General features: G+C 51.5%; 3 protein-coding genes across 3 annotated transcripts; all 3 read left to right on the top strand.

The window, feature by feature from the left end:
• The first annotated feature begins 993 nt into the window (after positions 1-993).
• TrAtP1_001208 (uncharacterized protein) lies at positions 994-5,211 on the top strand. The gene is made up of 4 exons (XM_014085144.2): positions 994-1,930; positions 2,024-2,453; positions 2,571-3,722; positions 3,789-5,211. The coding sequence occupies exons 1-4, from the start codon at positions 1,653-1,655 to the stop codon at positions 4,935-4,937; spliced, it is 3,009 nt and encodes a 1,002-aa protein (XP_013940619.1). The 5' UTR covers positions 994-1,652; the 3' UTR covers positions 4,938-5,211.
• A 718-nt stretch (positions 5,212-5,929) lies between these two features.
• Positions 5,930-8,071, top strand: TrAtP1_001207 (uncharacterized protein). The gene is made up of 5 exons (XM_014085201.2): positions 5,930-6,281; positions 6,341-6,374; positions 6,451-6,488; positions 6,577-6,852; positions 6,910-8,071. Exons 1-5 carry the CDS (start codon positions 6,216-6,218, stop codon positions 7,978-7,980), a joined length of 1,485 nt encoding a protein of 494 aa, XP_013940676.1. The 5' UTR covers positions 5,930-6,215; the 3' UTR covers positions 7,981-8,071.
• Positions 8,072-11,522: 3,451 nt separating this feature from the next.
• Positions 11,523-13,993, top strand: TrAtP1_001206 (mitochondrial 37S ribosomal protein uS4m). The gene is made up of 3 exons (XM_014086228.2): positions 11,523-11,622; positions 11,742-12,272; positions 12,340-13,993. The coding sequence occupies exons 1-3, from the start codon at positions 11,584-11,586 to the stop codon at positions 13,354-13,356; spliced, it is 1,587 nt and encodes a 528-aa protein (XP_013941703.1). The 5' UTR covers positions 11,523-11,583; the 3' UTR covers positions 13,357-13,993.
• Positions 13,994-14,468: the final 475 nt, after the last annotated feature.

Below are 14,468 nucleotides of genomic sequence, written 5' to 3'. Positions count from 1 at the left end.
GTGCTGGGTAGTTGTGGCCAATAGCAGCGGCGAAGTGGTCACATTTGGGGACATCACTTGCATAAGTCTGGGAGATGAAGACCGTTTAAGCCTGTGATGGAGGATGAAGAGAGTTGCTAGTGGTTCTCGTCCAGGTAGGTGGTTTGTCCCCCCCTTTTTTCCTCTACTGCTACTACTATTCATTTTGAGCTTTATCGAGGGAAAATATGGTAATAAGAAGGAGACGGAGTTTTAAAGAGAAATAGTGGAGTTGGAGTGTATGAGATTGAGAAGACGCTGATGTTGGTTGGTGAACTTGTCCAAGTGCACGATTGTTAAAGACAAAGAATATAGAAAGGAGAAAGAAGATAACTCTAAACAAACCTATTTCGTAACGCCATTGAAATACCTAGTCACCGCTTTCAGATTGTGGTCTCATGAGTCACTCTATTATACAGACCCTGGCTCGTTGCTTTCTCTCCTGTTTATTGGTGCCCAAGCAGCAAGCAGGCTCAGCACTCAAACCCAGATCGGCGGCAGCGCGCGGCAAATGCCTCTTGTTTCAAGGCCGTCTATAAGCAAGTAATATATGTAAAACTCAACATAAAAACTACCTATTCCTAAATGTACGCTTCTTTTTTTGCAACTGTTTTCTGGCCCTTGCTCGGCACTCACGCACATGCCAGCCCGCGTCGATGCGTCCAACAAACAATGGTTCAATGTAATGCAAGAAATCTGGCCTGGTCTCTTGTCTTCATGCTGGTCCGTTCAGGGGTCTTACAAGTTGACATTCCCCGCTAACGACCTAGACCAGCCCGCCGCTTTTTATTCACGGCGGCGTTAGCGACTGTTAGAGCCCCCCCTGGAGTGGGCGGTGGCGCACGTTACAGCAGCTCATCATGCCTAACAGGCGCCGGGCCCCCCGCTGCCGCCAGCAGCTTTGTCGCCCAACCCCCATCAGCGGCTATTCTGGAGAGTGGCATCACCACCTTTATGGGTCTGGAATTCTGCCGCAGCTGTAGCAGTCCCGCCTACATCATTGGCAAATCACCAGCCACCGGCCCAGCTTACCTGGCGCTTCCTACGTCGCTGCTCAAGGCTTGTCCAAAGTCAAACGACAGCAGTTGTTTCTTTCAAACCGCCGCCTCATCACTTTGTTGCTACTCATTCCTTCTTTCAGCATCCATCTCGATTGCTCCTCGTCCGCCATTGCTGAGGGAACCCCGCCTCGGAATCCAAACACCTGCGTAAGGGCCGCGAGATACTTGAACAAACCGAAAAGGTGTCACCAAGCTGCTAAGCTATCTTACGTTACCTCCGCACAAAACAGCTCGAGCATACGCAAGGCCCCTACGCAAGCTCGCCTCGCCGTCTTCTCTCAAGCTGTCGACGAATCTCTCCACCGCCCGACACTTGCTTACCAGAGAAAGCAACCGCTTATAGCTCGCATCCCGCCTATTTCGCTCTTCTCCGCAACGCCTCCTCTCCGCAATAAACAGTCTACCGACATACAATAACAATACTATTCCTCTCTCCTTCTCGTACAGCTTGCCATCGCACCGCGCTGCTGTATCCCCGCCTGGACGTCTTGTCCTCCGCGCTGGCCGACGCGCATGCGACTTGCTGGACGTCTCAGCCGTGGCCTTATTTGAGTCTACCGCCAGTCGCACAAGATGACGCAGTCTCCCATGATAGCCGCGCCGCCCAAGGCAACCAATGAGATTGACTGGGTTTCGCCGTTGAAGTCCTACATCCGCGATACCTACGGCGATGACCCCGAACGATATGCCGAGGAGTGCGTGACGCTCAACCGCCTGAGGCAGGACATGCGAGGCGCGGGCAAGGAGAGCACCACTGGGAGGGATATGCTCTATCGCTACTATGGACAGCTGGAGCTGCTGGACCTGCGGTTCCCCGTGGACGAGCAGCATATTAAGATCTCATTCACTTGGTACGAATACCATCTCCAAAGCCCCGAAAGAGGCTTGCCATGGCCAGCTGCCTGCGGAGACGATTGCCAACTAACATGAATCTCTTGATTTAGGTTCGATGCATTCACCCACAAGCCTACGACACAATACTCGCTCGCATTCGAAAAGGCCTCCGTCATCTTCAATATCTCCGCTGTTCTTTCCGGCCACGCTGCTATACAGAATCGAGAAGACGACTCTGCGCTGAAAGTGGCCTACCACTCGTTCCAAGCGTCAGCCGGCATGTTTACTTACATCAATGAGAATTTCCTGCACGCTCCTTCGTTTGATCTAAGCCGAGAGACTGTCAAGTGTTTGATACATGTTATGCTTGCCCAGGCACAGGAGATCTTCTTGGAGAAGCAGATCAAGGACCAGAAGAAATCGGGTTTGTTGGCCAAGCTGGCATCGCAGTCTGGGTATCTCTATGGGCAGGCCATTGAGGGCGTGCAGGAGAATGTTACAAAGGCCATATTTGAGAAGGTCTGGTTGACAATGGTTCAGGTAAGCCAGAAGCTTTACTCGCCTGATTGAGCCCCCCCTCTCTCAATGGCGTATGATACAAAAGTATCATTCTATGTATGCACGGCATGGCTAACTTTGGAAATGAAAACAATGTAGATCAAGGCTAATCTGCTCAACTCAATGGCGGAATATTTTCAAGCAGTGACCGATGATGACGCCGGCCAACATGGCGTGGCGCTATCACGACTTCAGGTCGCAGACAACCTCGCCAAGGAAGCCGACAGATTGGCGAAAAACTTCCCCAGTACCGTGCCGTCCAACGCCAATCTTGGCGCTGACTGCAGCACGCAGCTCCAGGAACTAACGAAGCGACAGTGCTCCACGGTTCAGGAGCGGCTCCGAGAGGCCATCAAGGACAACGACTACATCTACCACCAGACAGTACCCGCCGAGGCCAGTCTACCCCAGATTGCCAAGCTGCCAGCTGCAAAGCCCATCCCCGTAAGCGAGTTATACGCTGGTCAGGATATCCAGCGCATCACCGGACCCGATCTGTTCTCCAAGATTGTGCCCATGGCGGTTACAGAGTCTGCCAGCTTGTACGACGAGGAGAAGGCCAAGCTGGTGAGAGCCGAGACGGAAAAGGTAGACACTGCAAACGGAGAAATGGCAGCAAGTCTGGATTATCTGCGACTTCCCGGTGCGCTGCAGGTGTTGAAAGGCGGCTTCGATCAGGATATCCTCCCTGACGAAGACTTCCGGCAGTGGTGTGAAGATGTTGCCAATCATGAGAATCCAGTGAGCATATTTGACTTTCTGCGGAGTGAGAAGGAATCCATTGTGTCTACTCTGGACAAGAGCTCCAAACAGCTGGACATGGAGGAGAGTGTGTGCGAAAAGATGCGGTCCAAGTACGAAAACGAGTGGAGTCAACAGCCAAGTGCACGCCTGACAACGACGCTGCGAGGCGATATCCGCAACTACCGAGAGGCTCTGGAGGAAGCTAGCCGGAGTGACAGTCAGCTAGCAGCCAAGTTACGCCAAAACGAGGCGTGGTTCGACGAGATGCGAAACGCCGTCGCCAACGGGCAGGTCGACCAGCTCTTCTCCAAAGCGGTCTCACAGGCCAAGGCTAGAGGGAGCAACGCTGTCAGCCCATCTGGAAACGAACCAAACCTACTCGATGCGGACTTTGATGAATCTGGACCGACAGTCGTGGAGCAGATAGCAAGAGTTGAAGAAATTCTTAAGAAGCTCAATTTGATCAAGAGAGAGCGGAACCAGGTGCTGAAGGACCTAAAGGACAAGGTGAGAGCTATAGATCTTGGGGAGAAGACTCATGGAAGAGACGCGGCTAACAAAATGAAATAATAGATCCACAACGACGACATCTCACAAGTTCTCATTCTTAACAAAAAGACAATAGCAAACTATGAGCAGCAGCTTTTCCAGCAGGAACTGGAAAAGTTCCGGCCTCACCAGAATCGCCTGCTCCAGGCAAACCACAAGCAGTCAGCCCTGATGAAGGAACTCACTGCTACCTTTAATACTTTGCTGCAAGACAAGCGCGTGCGAGCCGAGCAGAGCAAGTACGAGTCAATCCAACGGCAGCGGTTATCAGCCATTGGCAAGTATAAGCGCGCCTATCAGGAGTTTTTGGATTTGGAAGCGGGCTTGCAGAGCGCCAAAAACTGGTACTCTGAGATGAGACAGACGGTGGAAAGCCTTGAGAAGAATGTGGACACATTTGTGAACAACCGGAGATCAGAGGGTGCACAGTTACTCAACCAGATCGAACAGGAGCGAGCATCCAACAAAAGCCAGCAAGCAGAACTAGAACGAGAGCGCCTACGCGGTCTCATGGAACGAATGTCGGTTGAGCCTGGACAGGCGTCGCAGGCAGCGCCAGCGGTGCCAGCAAGGCCGCCTTCACAAAGGCCAACGCCTGCGCCCCTAATGCAGCAGCAGCAGCAAGGCCAGGCTACTCAATACGCCCAGCGAAGCAATAGCAACAGTTATCAGGGACAGTTTCAGCTACCGACATCTCCACCGCCCAATCAGCAAAACTTTCCTGGTTACACCAGCCCTCCTCCTCAAAGTACGTTTTCGCAACCCGTATACAACCCAAGCACGTACGGCAGAAACCCCGGCCCGACGTCGCCTCCTCCCAATCAAACGTCTTTCAACATGAATGTCATGAGAGGTCCTCAATCACCTCCCCCAACACAAACATCTTTCGGACAACACCAGGCCTATAGTACGTATGGCGCGTTGCCTTCACAGCCTCAGCAGCAGCAATCGCAACAGCAGCAGCAGCAGCTCCCCCAGGTAGGATATGTACCTTCTGGCTTTGTTCCCCCGCCGCCTCCTCCAGGCCCTCCCCCGTTGGGCCCTCAACAGACTATTCACTTTGGTCAGCAAGATTATGAGCACGCATCTGGCCATCCTCAGAGCGCACAGCCCCGGTCAGCACAGCAGCAACAGGCACATGATCCATGGGCTGGATTGAATGCATGGAAATAGTTGGGCGGTTGTGGTGGTGATGTGACTATTGGCAGGGGAGGATGGTAAGAAGAGAAGAAAAAAAGTGTACGCAGATGGGCCAGTTAGTTGGACGAAGATAATACCAGTTTCAAATAAGCAGAGAAGAGGGAGAATGGTGCCTAGTATAGATGGTAATGTAGCTGAGATGTTACAAGAAGACTCAGGATGAAAGTTTCAAGGTTCCTAGAGAGGATTGTACGCCAAGAACTGTGCGGGCATAAAAAGACGAGGCGGACATGGAAGTAGACAATGTGTATATTGAAGGCGTTGATATCTATTTCCCTGCCTGGTTTTTACTCTCTTTAAGTGCAGTGATGTTTTCCGTCTAGACAGTTGGTAATATTGCTCTTAGTCCCTAGAGATTCCTGACATTCTACGTGACTGAATAATTGACAAAACGGCCATTCGCCACAAGCCGAACAAAAGGGGAAATAAACAGCACAGAAGTTATGCTTGAAAAGTAAAAAAGCAATAGCAGCAACAAAACAGCGTGGAATCTGCGGAGAACCCGAGTTCGGATCTTGTCTGTACCCCGCAGAAGGGCGTCTGGGCGGGCCGGGAAGATGGAGAAAAATCGGAGGTCGCTAATTCGACCGCTAGAAGAGGGTGCTGAGTCGCATTTTTGGCGATCTTCGGGGTGGCCTGGAGACACCGGCTTTTGGGGGCTTTTTTTGGAGAATGCACTTTGGTCTTCAGCAAGTGTTCCTTGGAGCGTCTTATGAATTATATAGTAGTCACAATTGAACGAGCATCTAAAAGTTTTAGACATAATTATTAGATTCTTACGAGCAAGACTTTGGTAAATATCCGTCGGCCACTATGGAACTGCTCAACCGAAACTGTGGATTTTCGTTCCCAGGCCTTGTTCCCCGTAGAAGCCACCATCGCTAGTCAAGCCGCTTGGGTATAATATTAGCCGACGGCCAATGATGTTGCTCCCAAATCCGGCCTATCACGCATAACCGTATATAGTCCAGTAACGACAGGCGACAACCGATGCGCGACGACTTCCTTCTTTCGCCTTCATCTTCCATCTTTGATATAGACAGCAAGTGATCTTGTTGATTTTACGCGGCGTCCATTATCATCTCCCTGTTCTGATAAAATACTACGCTTTGCAAATTGGATTCAATTGACGCCATTCTGTAGTGCTTCTTGCTCAAGCACCCGTCGATAAGAACTACCGGCTGCTGAAACGTCATCAGCAGCAGTTGAAGGAACAGACCTTGAGGAAGCAAAGCAGATACAAAAGAAAATATGGTGCTCACAGGCAACGATGTCGCGAAACACGCTGACGAAAAGTCATGCTGGGTGATTATTCATGTGAGTGCCTCATCTCATGTCATTGGCTGGGCTTGACTGACTGACTTGACTCTCACTAGGGCAAAGCATATGATGTGACAGAGTTCTTGCCAGGTATGGCCATGATGGGAACAGACGCGGTTCACTCATTCAACGGACAAGTGCTGATTTTGTGTCCTCATGAAAATAGAACACCCCGGAGGCGAAGAAATCATTCTCAAATATGCCGTATGCGCAAACCCCCTCTCATCCCTATTCTCATCTCGTTCCATAAATGAGCATGCTTGCTAAACATAACAACCACCCCCAACTCCAGGGCAAAGATGCGACAGAGGAATTCGACCCGATCCATCCTCGAGACACGCTGGACAAGTATCTCGAAAAGTCCAAGCATCTCGGCCCCGTAGACATGTCCACCGTCGCCCAGGAAGTTAAGAAGGACGACCCTGAAGAAGCAGAGCGGCAGCAGAGGATAGCTGAGATGCCGTCGCTGTCACAGTGCTTCAACTTGCATGATTTTGAGGCCATTGCGCGGAGAACCATGAAGAAGACTGCGTGGGGGTATTATTCAAGCGCAGCTGATGATGAGATTGTGAGTCTTGGTGTATGATCCTAACCTAAGCACCATACCTAACACGATGTCTTCTAGACTATGCGTGAAAACCACAGCGCCTACCACAGAATCTGGTTCCGTCCGCAAATCCTCGTCGACGTCTCAACCATTGACCTCTCCACCACCATGCTCGGCACCAAAGTCGACGCCCCCTTTTACATCACCGCCACTGCCCTAGGCAAGCTCGGCCATCCAGAAGGCGAAGTCATCCTCACCCGCGCGGCCCACAAGCATAACGTCGTCCAGATGATCCCCACGCTGGCCTCATGTTCCTTTGACGAGCTGGTAGACGCGAGGCAGGGCAGCCAGGTGCAGTGGCTGCAGCTGTACGTCAACAAGGACCGCTCCATCACCAAGAAGATTGTCCAGGAGGCAGAGCGGCGCGGCTGCAAGGGCCTCTTCATCACCGTCGACGCGCCGCAGCTCGGCCGCCGCGAAAAGGACATGCGCCTGAAATTCACAGACACGGGGAGCAACGTGCAAAAGGGCCAAAAGACCGACACCAGCCAGGGCGCCGCGCGCGCAATCTCCACCTTCATCGACCCGTCGCTCAGCTGGGCCGACATCCCCTGGTTCCAGAGCATCACCAAGATGCCCATCATCCTCAAGGGCGTGCAGCGCGTCGAGGACGTCCTGCGCGCCGCCGAGGCCGGCGTCCAGGGCGTGGTGCTGTCCAACCACGGCGGCCGCCAGCTCGACTTTGCGCGCTCCGGCATCGAGATCCTCGCCGAGACGATGCCCGTCCTGCGCCAGCACGGCCTGGACAAGAAGATTGACGTCTTTGTCGACGGCGGCGTGCGCCGCGGCACCGACATCCTCAAGGCGCTGTGCCTCGGCGCAAAGGGCGTCGGCATCGGCCGCCCGTTCCTCTACGCCATGAGCACCTACGGCCAGCCCGGCGTGGAGCGCGTCATGCAGCTGCTCAAGGACGAGATGGAGATGAACATGCGCCTGATTGGCGCCGCCAAGATCGAGGACCTGCACCCGGGGCTGCTGGACACGAGGAGTCTGTTTGTGCATTCCAATGCCACGCCCGTGGATTCGCTCTCGTTGACGACGTATGATCCGTTGATTGTTCCTGCGCAGAGACTTAAAGCGAAACTGTGATGAATCAAATGTCAAAGACGGAAGACAATGGTTGGATAGATGTATGATGTATAAACGAGCAATATGTGCATGTATTTCCATAACTTGATGCTCTTTAAATACAGCGGTGATTTCATTTGTGATTCATTGTTCAAACGTCCCGTGTATCTACAAATTCATCTTATATCATGTCTTGTTCCCAGACAAACCCCTATAATACACCTCCCCTCCAAGAAAAGCTGAGAAAAGCTTCAAAAATTCACAGCCCATTCAAAAACTCACGCAGCATCATCGGTTTCCTCACCGCATTATTCAACCCCTCATGAAACGTCACCCACACCTTCTCCTGAGTCGCCGCCTTCTTCTCCCTCGCACCGCCCGTCACCTCCGCCAGCGGCTGCGCCTGGATGATGCGCCCAAAAAAGTCCTTCTTGACCACCAAGCCGTCTTCCACAATCGCCATGTCGTCCTTTGACGGTTGAGTAAGCGACTGTGGCTGGTGCTGGTCGCTTTCACCAACGACTCGTCCGGCTCGGAAGCGTGCTTGGCGGGCGACTGTCTCGCGGATGGCGAGCGTGCGGTGGAGTTCTTGGTCGAGGACCTGGCGGACGGCGAAGCGGGTTGGGGGCTGGGATGTAAGAAGAGAAGCTGTTTCAAAAGTTGAGAGGGCATCAATGTCACTATAGAATTATTGAGTTAGTTCAACTGCCGTCTATACGCAAGATATGATGAAGATGTATCAAAAAGAAAGGAAAAAACTTACGGGTCCATGCGGTATACAAATTGTGGCCCCCGATTGGATGCTACATCGGCCTCAATCTTGCCCTTTTGCAAGGCAATGCCAACTTCTGCCAGCACCTCTGACGCGCGCTTGACCATGGCTCGCTCGCTCTCCTTGCGCACACTGGCCGTGGTGCCCTGACTGCCGCCTACAACCACAGGCTTCACGTCTGGTGCTAGCATGCGGGCAAGGTAAGGTAAGAACTCCGTGGCCACGTCTTCTGCGCTGCGGAACAAGCGCATCATGGTTGGGCTGAGCTGGCCCTGAAGAGACTGCAGTTGGGCGCGGGTTTGCTTTTCAGCCTCAAAAGCCTGGTAGTCGGCGCGCGGGCCAGAGAAGGGTATTGAAGGGCCGGCTTCTTCTTCTCTGGCTCGCTGGCCATTGGCCATGGTATTGGCATAATGCCTCTTGGGCGATGCGAATAGGTGGTGGCAGGCTAGGACGGGTTGAGCCAAGTAAGGGGAGAGCTCCCATTCCTGACTGGCGAACAGCCTGGATTGACAGGCATCGTGAAAGTACAGCCAGTCGTAGGCCTGGTTCGGTTTCGTGAGGTAAGAATCGTCGTTGAACTCGCGGTTTGGATACTCTGCGAATACTTCCGTCACGACATGGCTGATTTCGCCGCTGGAATCAATCATTTGCCTGAGACACTCCATTGCGTATTTCTTTTGGTGCTCTCCGAATCCGAGCTCCGTCTTTGGCTGTTCGTGCGCCGTCTTGGATTTGGACAAGCTGAGCGCCTGTTTGGGGAACCCGCCGCCCTCTTGGAAAAGGCGAGTGATGATGTCCTTGACGCTGCCTCGTCCGAGGCCTCGAGTCCCCGCGGCGCCGTTGGCGAGCTCTTGGAGAATATTTCGCTCGATCCACTCTCTGGTAAGACGCTGGGTAGCATTCAAGCTTGAAACTCTGAACTGAGAAGCTACCCATTCGCCAATGACCATGATGCCTCGAAGATCACCCTGTACGGTGCTTTCTTGTCCTCGCCTAGCGTCGATACCGTTGGCCATACCCCAGGCTGTCTCACACAGCTTGCGTGCTGCGTCTTTGTCGCAGGGAATGCCTTCTTTCTCAAACACCGTCTTCAAACGACCCACCACAGTGTCCAGTGTTGGTCGGCCGACGTGAATAATCTCAGCCAGATTTGACTGTCGTAACGGCCTTAGAGAAGGGTGGTATACATCATTGCATATAAGAATCAAGGGCCGCATCAGGCGGAAATCATCGCCTTTTTTCTTTTTACCTTCGTACGTCTTTGATACCCCTGAAGCATTCTTTTGGTCGATCAGTACGAGGTCGATCAGCGCTTTAATGAAGCCGCCTTCTCCAGAAGCTCCAGATCCTGTCACCACACCATCAACCTCATCCACCACAACACACGCAGGCTTAGCAACTTTTTGCGAGCCGTTCAGAGCCTTTTGGTTGCCAACGTTTTTGACACTTTCTGTCCCCAGACTGGTCCGAATCCGATTCTTCACAACATCACGACTGCGGTCATCACTAGCATTGACCTCAATCACCTCATAACCCGCTTGTTTGGCGCAGACATGAGCCAGCGTTGTTTTGCCTAGGCCAGGCGGGCCTGTCAACATCAAAATCTTTCGATGAGGCTTCTCTTCTTCTACCTGGGAATTGGGTCCATTGCGTCTCTGAAGCTTGGGTTTCGCTTTGGCCGTGCCTGGAAAGACTAATGGATCCCATTTCTTGAGCCAGCGTAGGACAAGTCTATTCGTGGAATCGTCTCCGCATAAATCCATAAAGTTTCTTGCTCGGTATTTTTCAGTCCATAGCATGGTCTTCTTCGGCTTCTTGTCTGATATTGATGCCGCCTCCATCTGCCGAACAGCTTGATTGGTGTCTGGAGATGGTGGGTTGTCCCTCCTCTCCGCCATTTCATTCGTGGCAGCGTTGATGAGGTTGTGTATATCAACGCCATAGTAGTCTCGTTTCGCCCGTCCTTCTTTTGTCCTCGACCTAGCTGCTACCATGGACTCGTACGATTGAGTAGCGACTTCTTTTCGCTGTCTAATCGTAATTTCGCGGCCTTCGCATGTTTTCAGTTTATAAGTAGTCTTTGAGCGAGTTCCAAAGATGGGTGTTGTAAGTAGTGAATCTGATTGGGCCCATAGGGGTGCCGTTGGGAGTGAAGTAGCCTGAGTATCGTCTATTGGTGTTGAATTCGCTGTCGCGTCATCGATGACTGAGTTCTCATTCCGGGGAATGTTGCCACTGGCATCTTGATTCGCATCTCGAGCACGAGATCTAGGGCTCTGTGGTGTCTTGTCGGGCTGATCCTGAATCTTACGCCTCTTGGAAGGGGACCTTGAGCCAGCTCGAGGCGCAATTTCCGCATCTGACTCAGAGTCGGAGTCCACGAATGGTCCAGCAACTCGGGGTTTCTGTGTCGGATATTGAATATCGTGAGGTTTGGCGCGCTTGGGTGGAGGAGTAGGAGGGTCGCTTGGGAAGATAATGGGTGAGGATGCAGAGAGCATTTTGGCCGATTTGCGATTCCAATGGCACAAATTACACTCAATCAATATACACCAAAAAAAAAAAAAAACAAGAGAATATGAAAAATGTCACTGGCCTGGATCAAGGCGAATGTCTTTGGCCTGCAGTATAGAAAAGTCTCGACGCGTCTCAATGCGGGAAGTGGGCTGAGACGCGTTGAGTGGCCCCGCTATCGGTGGGTTCTCGGTGAGTCGGTCAGGGAGCACCACACCGAGCGGCAGAATATCGGCTGGATGGCACCACCAGAAAAAATGACACCCACATATTGAGCTCTAAACAACGGCCTCCAGTGATCTCGTCAAGCTGCAATTGTCGCCGGTCGGCTCGCCAAGATGAGAAAGCCGTACCGTTTCTACAGTTTAAGTCGCCCTGTAAGTTCAAGGCCATACTAGCATTTGCGATGCTGTATTCGCAGCAGCTGCGGCGCAGGAATTGCGCTGGATCATGATGGCGGGGATCCTGGTTACTGATCTTTGGCAAACTCTTATAGAAACTGCGACAATCATGGAACAAGTACAACCTGTATAACCTGTATCGCCAGACAGGCCGAGAACCCCAAATCAAAGGCACACCCACCTTCTTCCAGCAGAAATGGGCGGCCAAGGCGAAAACTCGATCATATCACGGAGAGCACATCCCCGAAAAGAAATGGGTGCGGCTCTTCTCTCGCCGACTTCTTTCCGCTGTGGACATGCCGCCGGAATACCTGGCAGCGCACGATGGATCTGAACAGGCTGCCGGACGTGGTTCCGGGTTGACAACAACGACCGTCTCGGCCGAAACCTTTTCCAAAGTCCCAAAGCTCAGCACTCAAGAGCGTTCAAGGAAGAGAGCGATCTTTGGAGATGTGAACAAGCTGTTGTCGGATCAATTCAGCAACATGACTCCCTATATGCAGATGACGTTTGCGCCGCTGGAGAGGAGATTGGATACCGCAGTATTCCGAGCTCTGTTCGCCAGCAGTGTCCGACAGGCACGTCAATTCGTCATCCACGGAGCCGTAACAGTCAATGGTAAAAAGGTGTGTTGCAGCTTTTTCATGGCCTTTATACTTGGCCAACATGTACGTTTTACTAACAATGACGCAGATGGTTCATCCGTCTTATCAATTGAACCCCGGCGACTTGTTTCAAGTGGATCCAGAGAAAGTCATGTACGGAACAGGCGTTCAGAAAGCACAGCAAGGCAATTCACGTCTCCGTGAGAACCTCGAGGCCAGACAAAAGAAGGCAGAGCAAGCATTCCAGAATGCTGTGAAGAAGACAAGCAGTGCCACTGCTGCTACCGAAGGAGAGACAGAAGGCGACAAGGCTGAAGCTGAGGCTACCGCTGCTGAAGGCGAAGCTGCTGAGGGCGAAGCTGTGGAAGGCGAAATCATTGCTGCTGAAGACGCTGGGTCGCTGACTCCAGAAGCCCAGTGGCAGCTGAACAATAGGGCCTTGAAATTCCTGCTAAAGGACGTCAAGAAGATCTTGAAGAATAACACCAAGGACCTGACCGCCAAGGAGAAGAAGCAGCTCCGCCTTTTCCGAGCAGATGCCAAGCGCTTCCTCTCACAGCCTGAGAAGAGCGAGGGCAATATTACCGAGCTCATTGACGAATTGCAGACACAAATGAAGAGCCACGAGCTGATGCGAGAGAGCTTTGAGAAGCTCAGCCTGAAAGAGAATCAGGCCGAGTCCGAAGTTGAAGCCGAGAGCGCCAACGCCGCTGTGGAAGAGGGCGAGCACCAGTCAGAACTCAGTAGAGAACGACAGGTGGAGAAGGGTCTCGAAGGTTTATCAGACGAGCAGAAGACCAAGGCCAAGAGGATAATGGGCGACGCTCAGCTATCTCGAGAGGAAATGAGGAAGCTGGCACGTTTGCTTCAGTACGACGAAGAAAACCCCATTGATGATTCCAAACCCTATGCTACCCCATGGAGGCCCCGCCCTTACATGTCAGCGTTTGCTTTCATCCCTCGATACCTCGAAGTCAACCCCAACATTTGTGCTGCCGTCTACCTGCGACACCCGGTTGCACGAAAGGGTATGGGTGAGGTGCCAACACCTTTCAGCTACCTGACGAGCCAGCTGACTCACAACTGGTATCTTGAGCGTGGCTAAGCACAGGTAGGGGGCGTTTGGAAAGGGGCGATTAGGAGGTGGATGTATATATCATGATGTACAACTTCTACGGAGAAGGAAAAGGGAAAAGGCGCCAAAAAATTAGAAGAAAACAAAAAGAAAGGAAGTCTATGTAGGCTATGTATGATGATGAAGCTGGGACTGGAATTTGCTCCGGGCCTCGGCATGTAATAGTATATACACAATAACTACTATATACTTGAGTCAATGTAGAGTGTAATTGTGATGTTTCCTGAGAATATTGTATCACAAGGGGAGTTGAAGTAGTTGAAAGACGTCCCTTTATTCCGGCTATATAGGGCTTTTCAACACTACCGCATATCAGGTGTAGATGGGAAGAGGTGCCAATGGCAGCGCAGTGGTAGGCTATCTACCTATGTCTTTCTTTACTGAACCGAGAACGGATACAACTTGCCAAGTAGAGACTCCAGCTTGGTTATTAAATCACGTTCTACGTAGAGTTGGATATAACGGAATATAACGGATAAAATGGGTATAACGGATAGAGACAAATTGGGCAACTTTGTGGGAATAAGCTTCCTTACAAATTCAAGACACTTTACTTTAACCTTGTTTTCTTCTTCTTCTTCTTCTTCTTCTTCTTCTTCTTCTTCTTTCATCTTTCATCTACACTCTTTTCTAGTGTATATTAGCATGTTTCGGTCTTTGAAGGATGGATTGGTAATGACTTTACACGTCGTTGGTAAGCCTTGAATGACAGAACTAGCAATAATGGAATGGAGCAGTATACTATAGTGCGATACTATTTTAGAGTCAGTATAACCTTTCTACAATATAGGATTAGCATAGGGCACTTACGGTAGCCCGGTTATGACTCGCCTCACTTTTCCAGTCACTGTGATTCGTGGATATGCAAGCGTAGTTGCGTAATATTCTAGAATATGGCTCATCACATGCACTGGTCTTCTAGCCCTGTAAGGCGTTTCAACCTCGACTCCATTTTCATCCATTACCCTTGGTAGTAATTTGGTGACTTGGTAAATGACTTGTTAAGTAGGTAGCACCAAGCTCGATTTGTGAGACGTCGGACAGTCTGCGAGAGAGAGGGAGACCAAATACAAGTAGTATCA

The sequence above is a fragment of the Trichoderma atroviride genome, chromosome 1 (assembly GCF_020647795.1).
Source record: "Trichoderma atroviride chromosome 1, complete sequence".
In the NCBI taxonomy this organism is placed as follows: Eukaryota; Fungi; Ascomycota; class Sordariomycetes; order Hypocreales; family Hypocreaceae; genus Trichoderma; species Trichoderma atroviride.
Note: the sequence above shows the minus strand (reverse complement) of the source record. Positions and strands in the feature narration are given on the sequence as shown.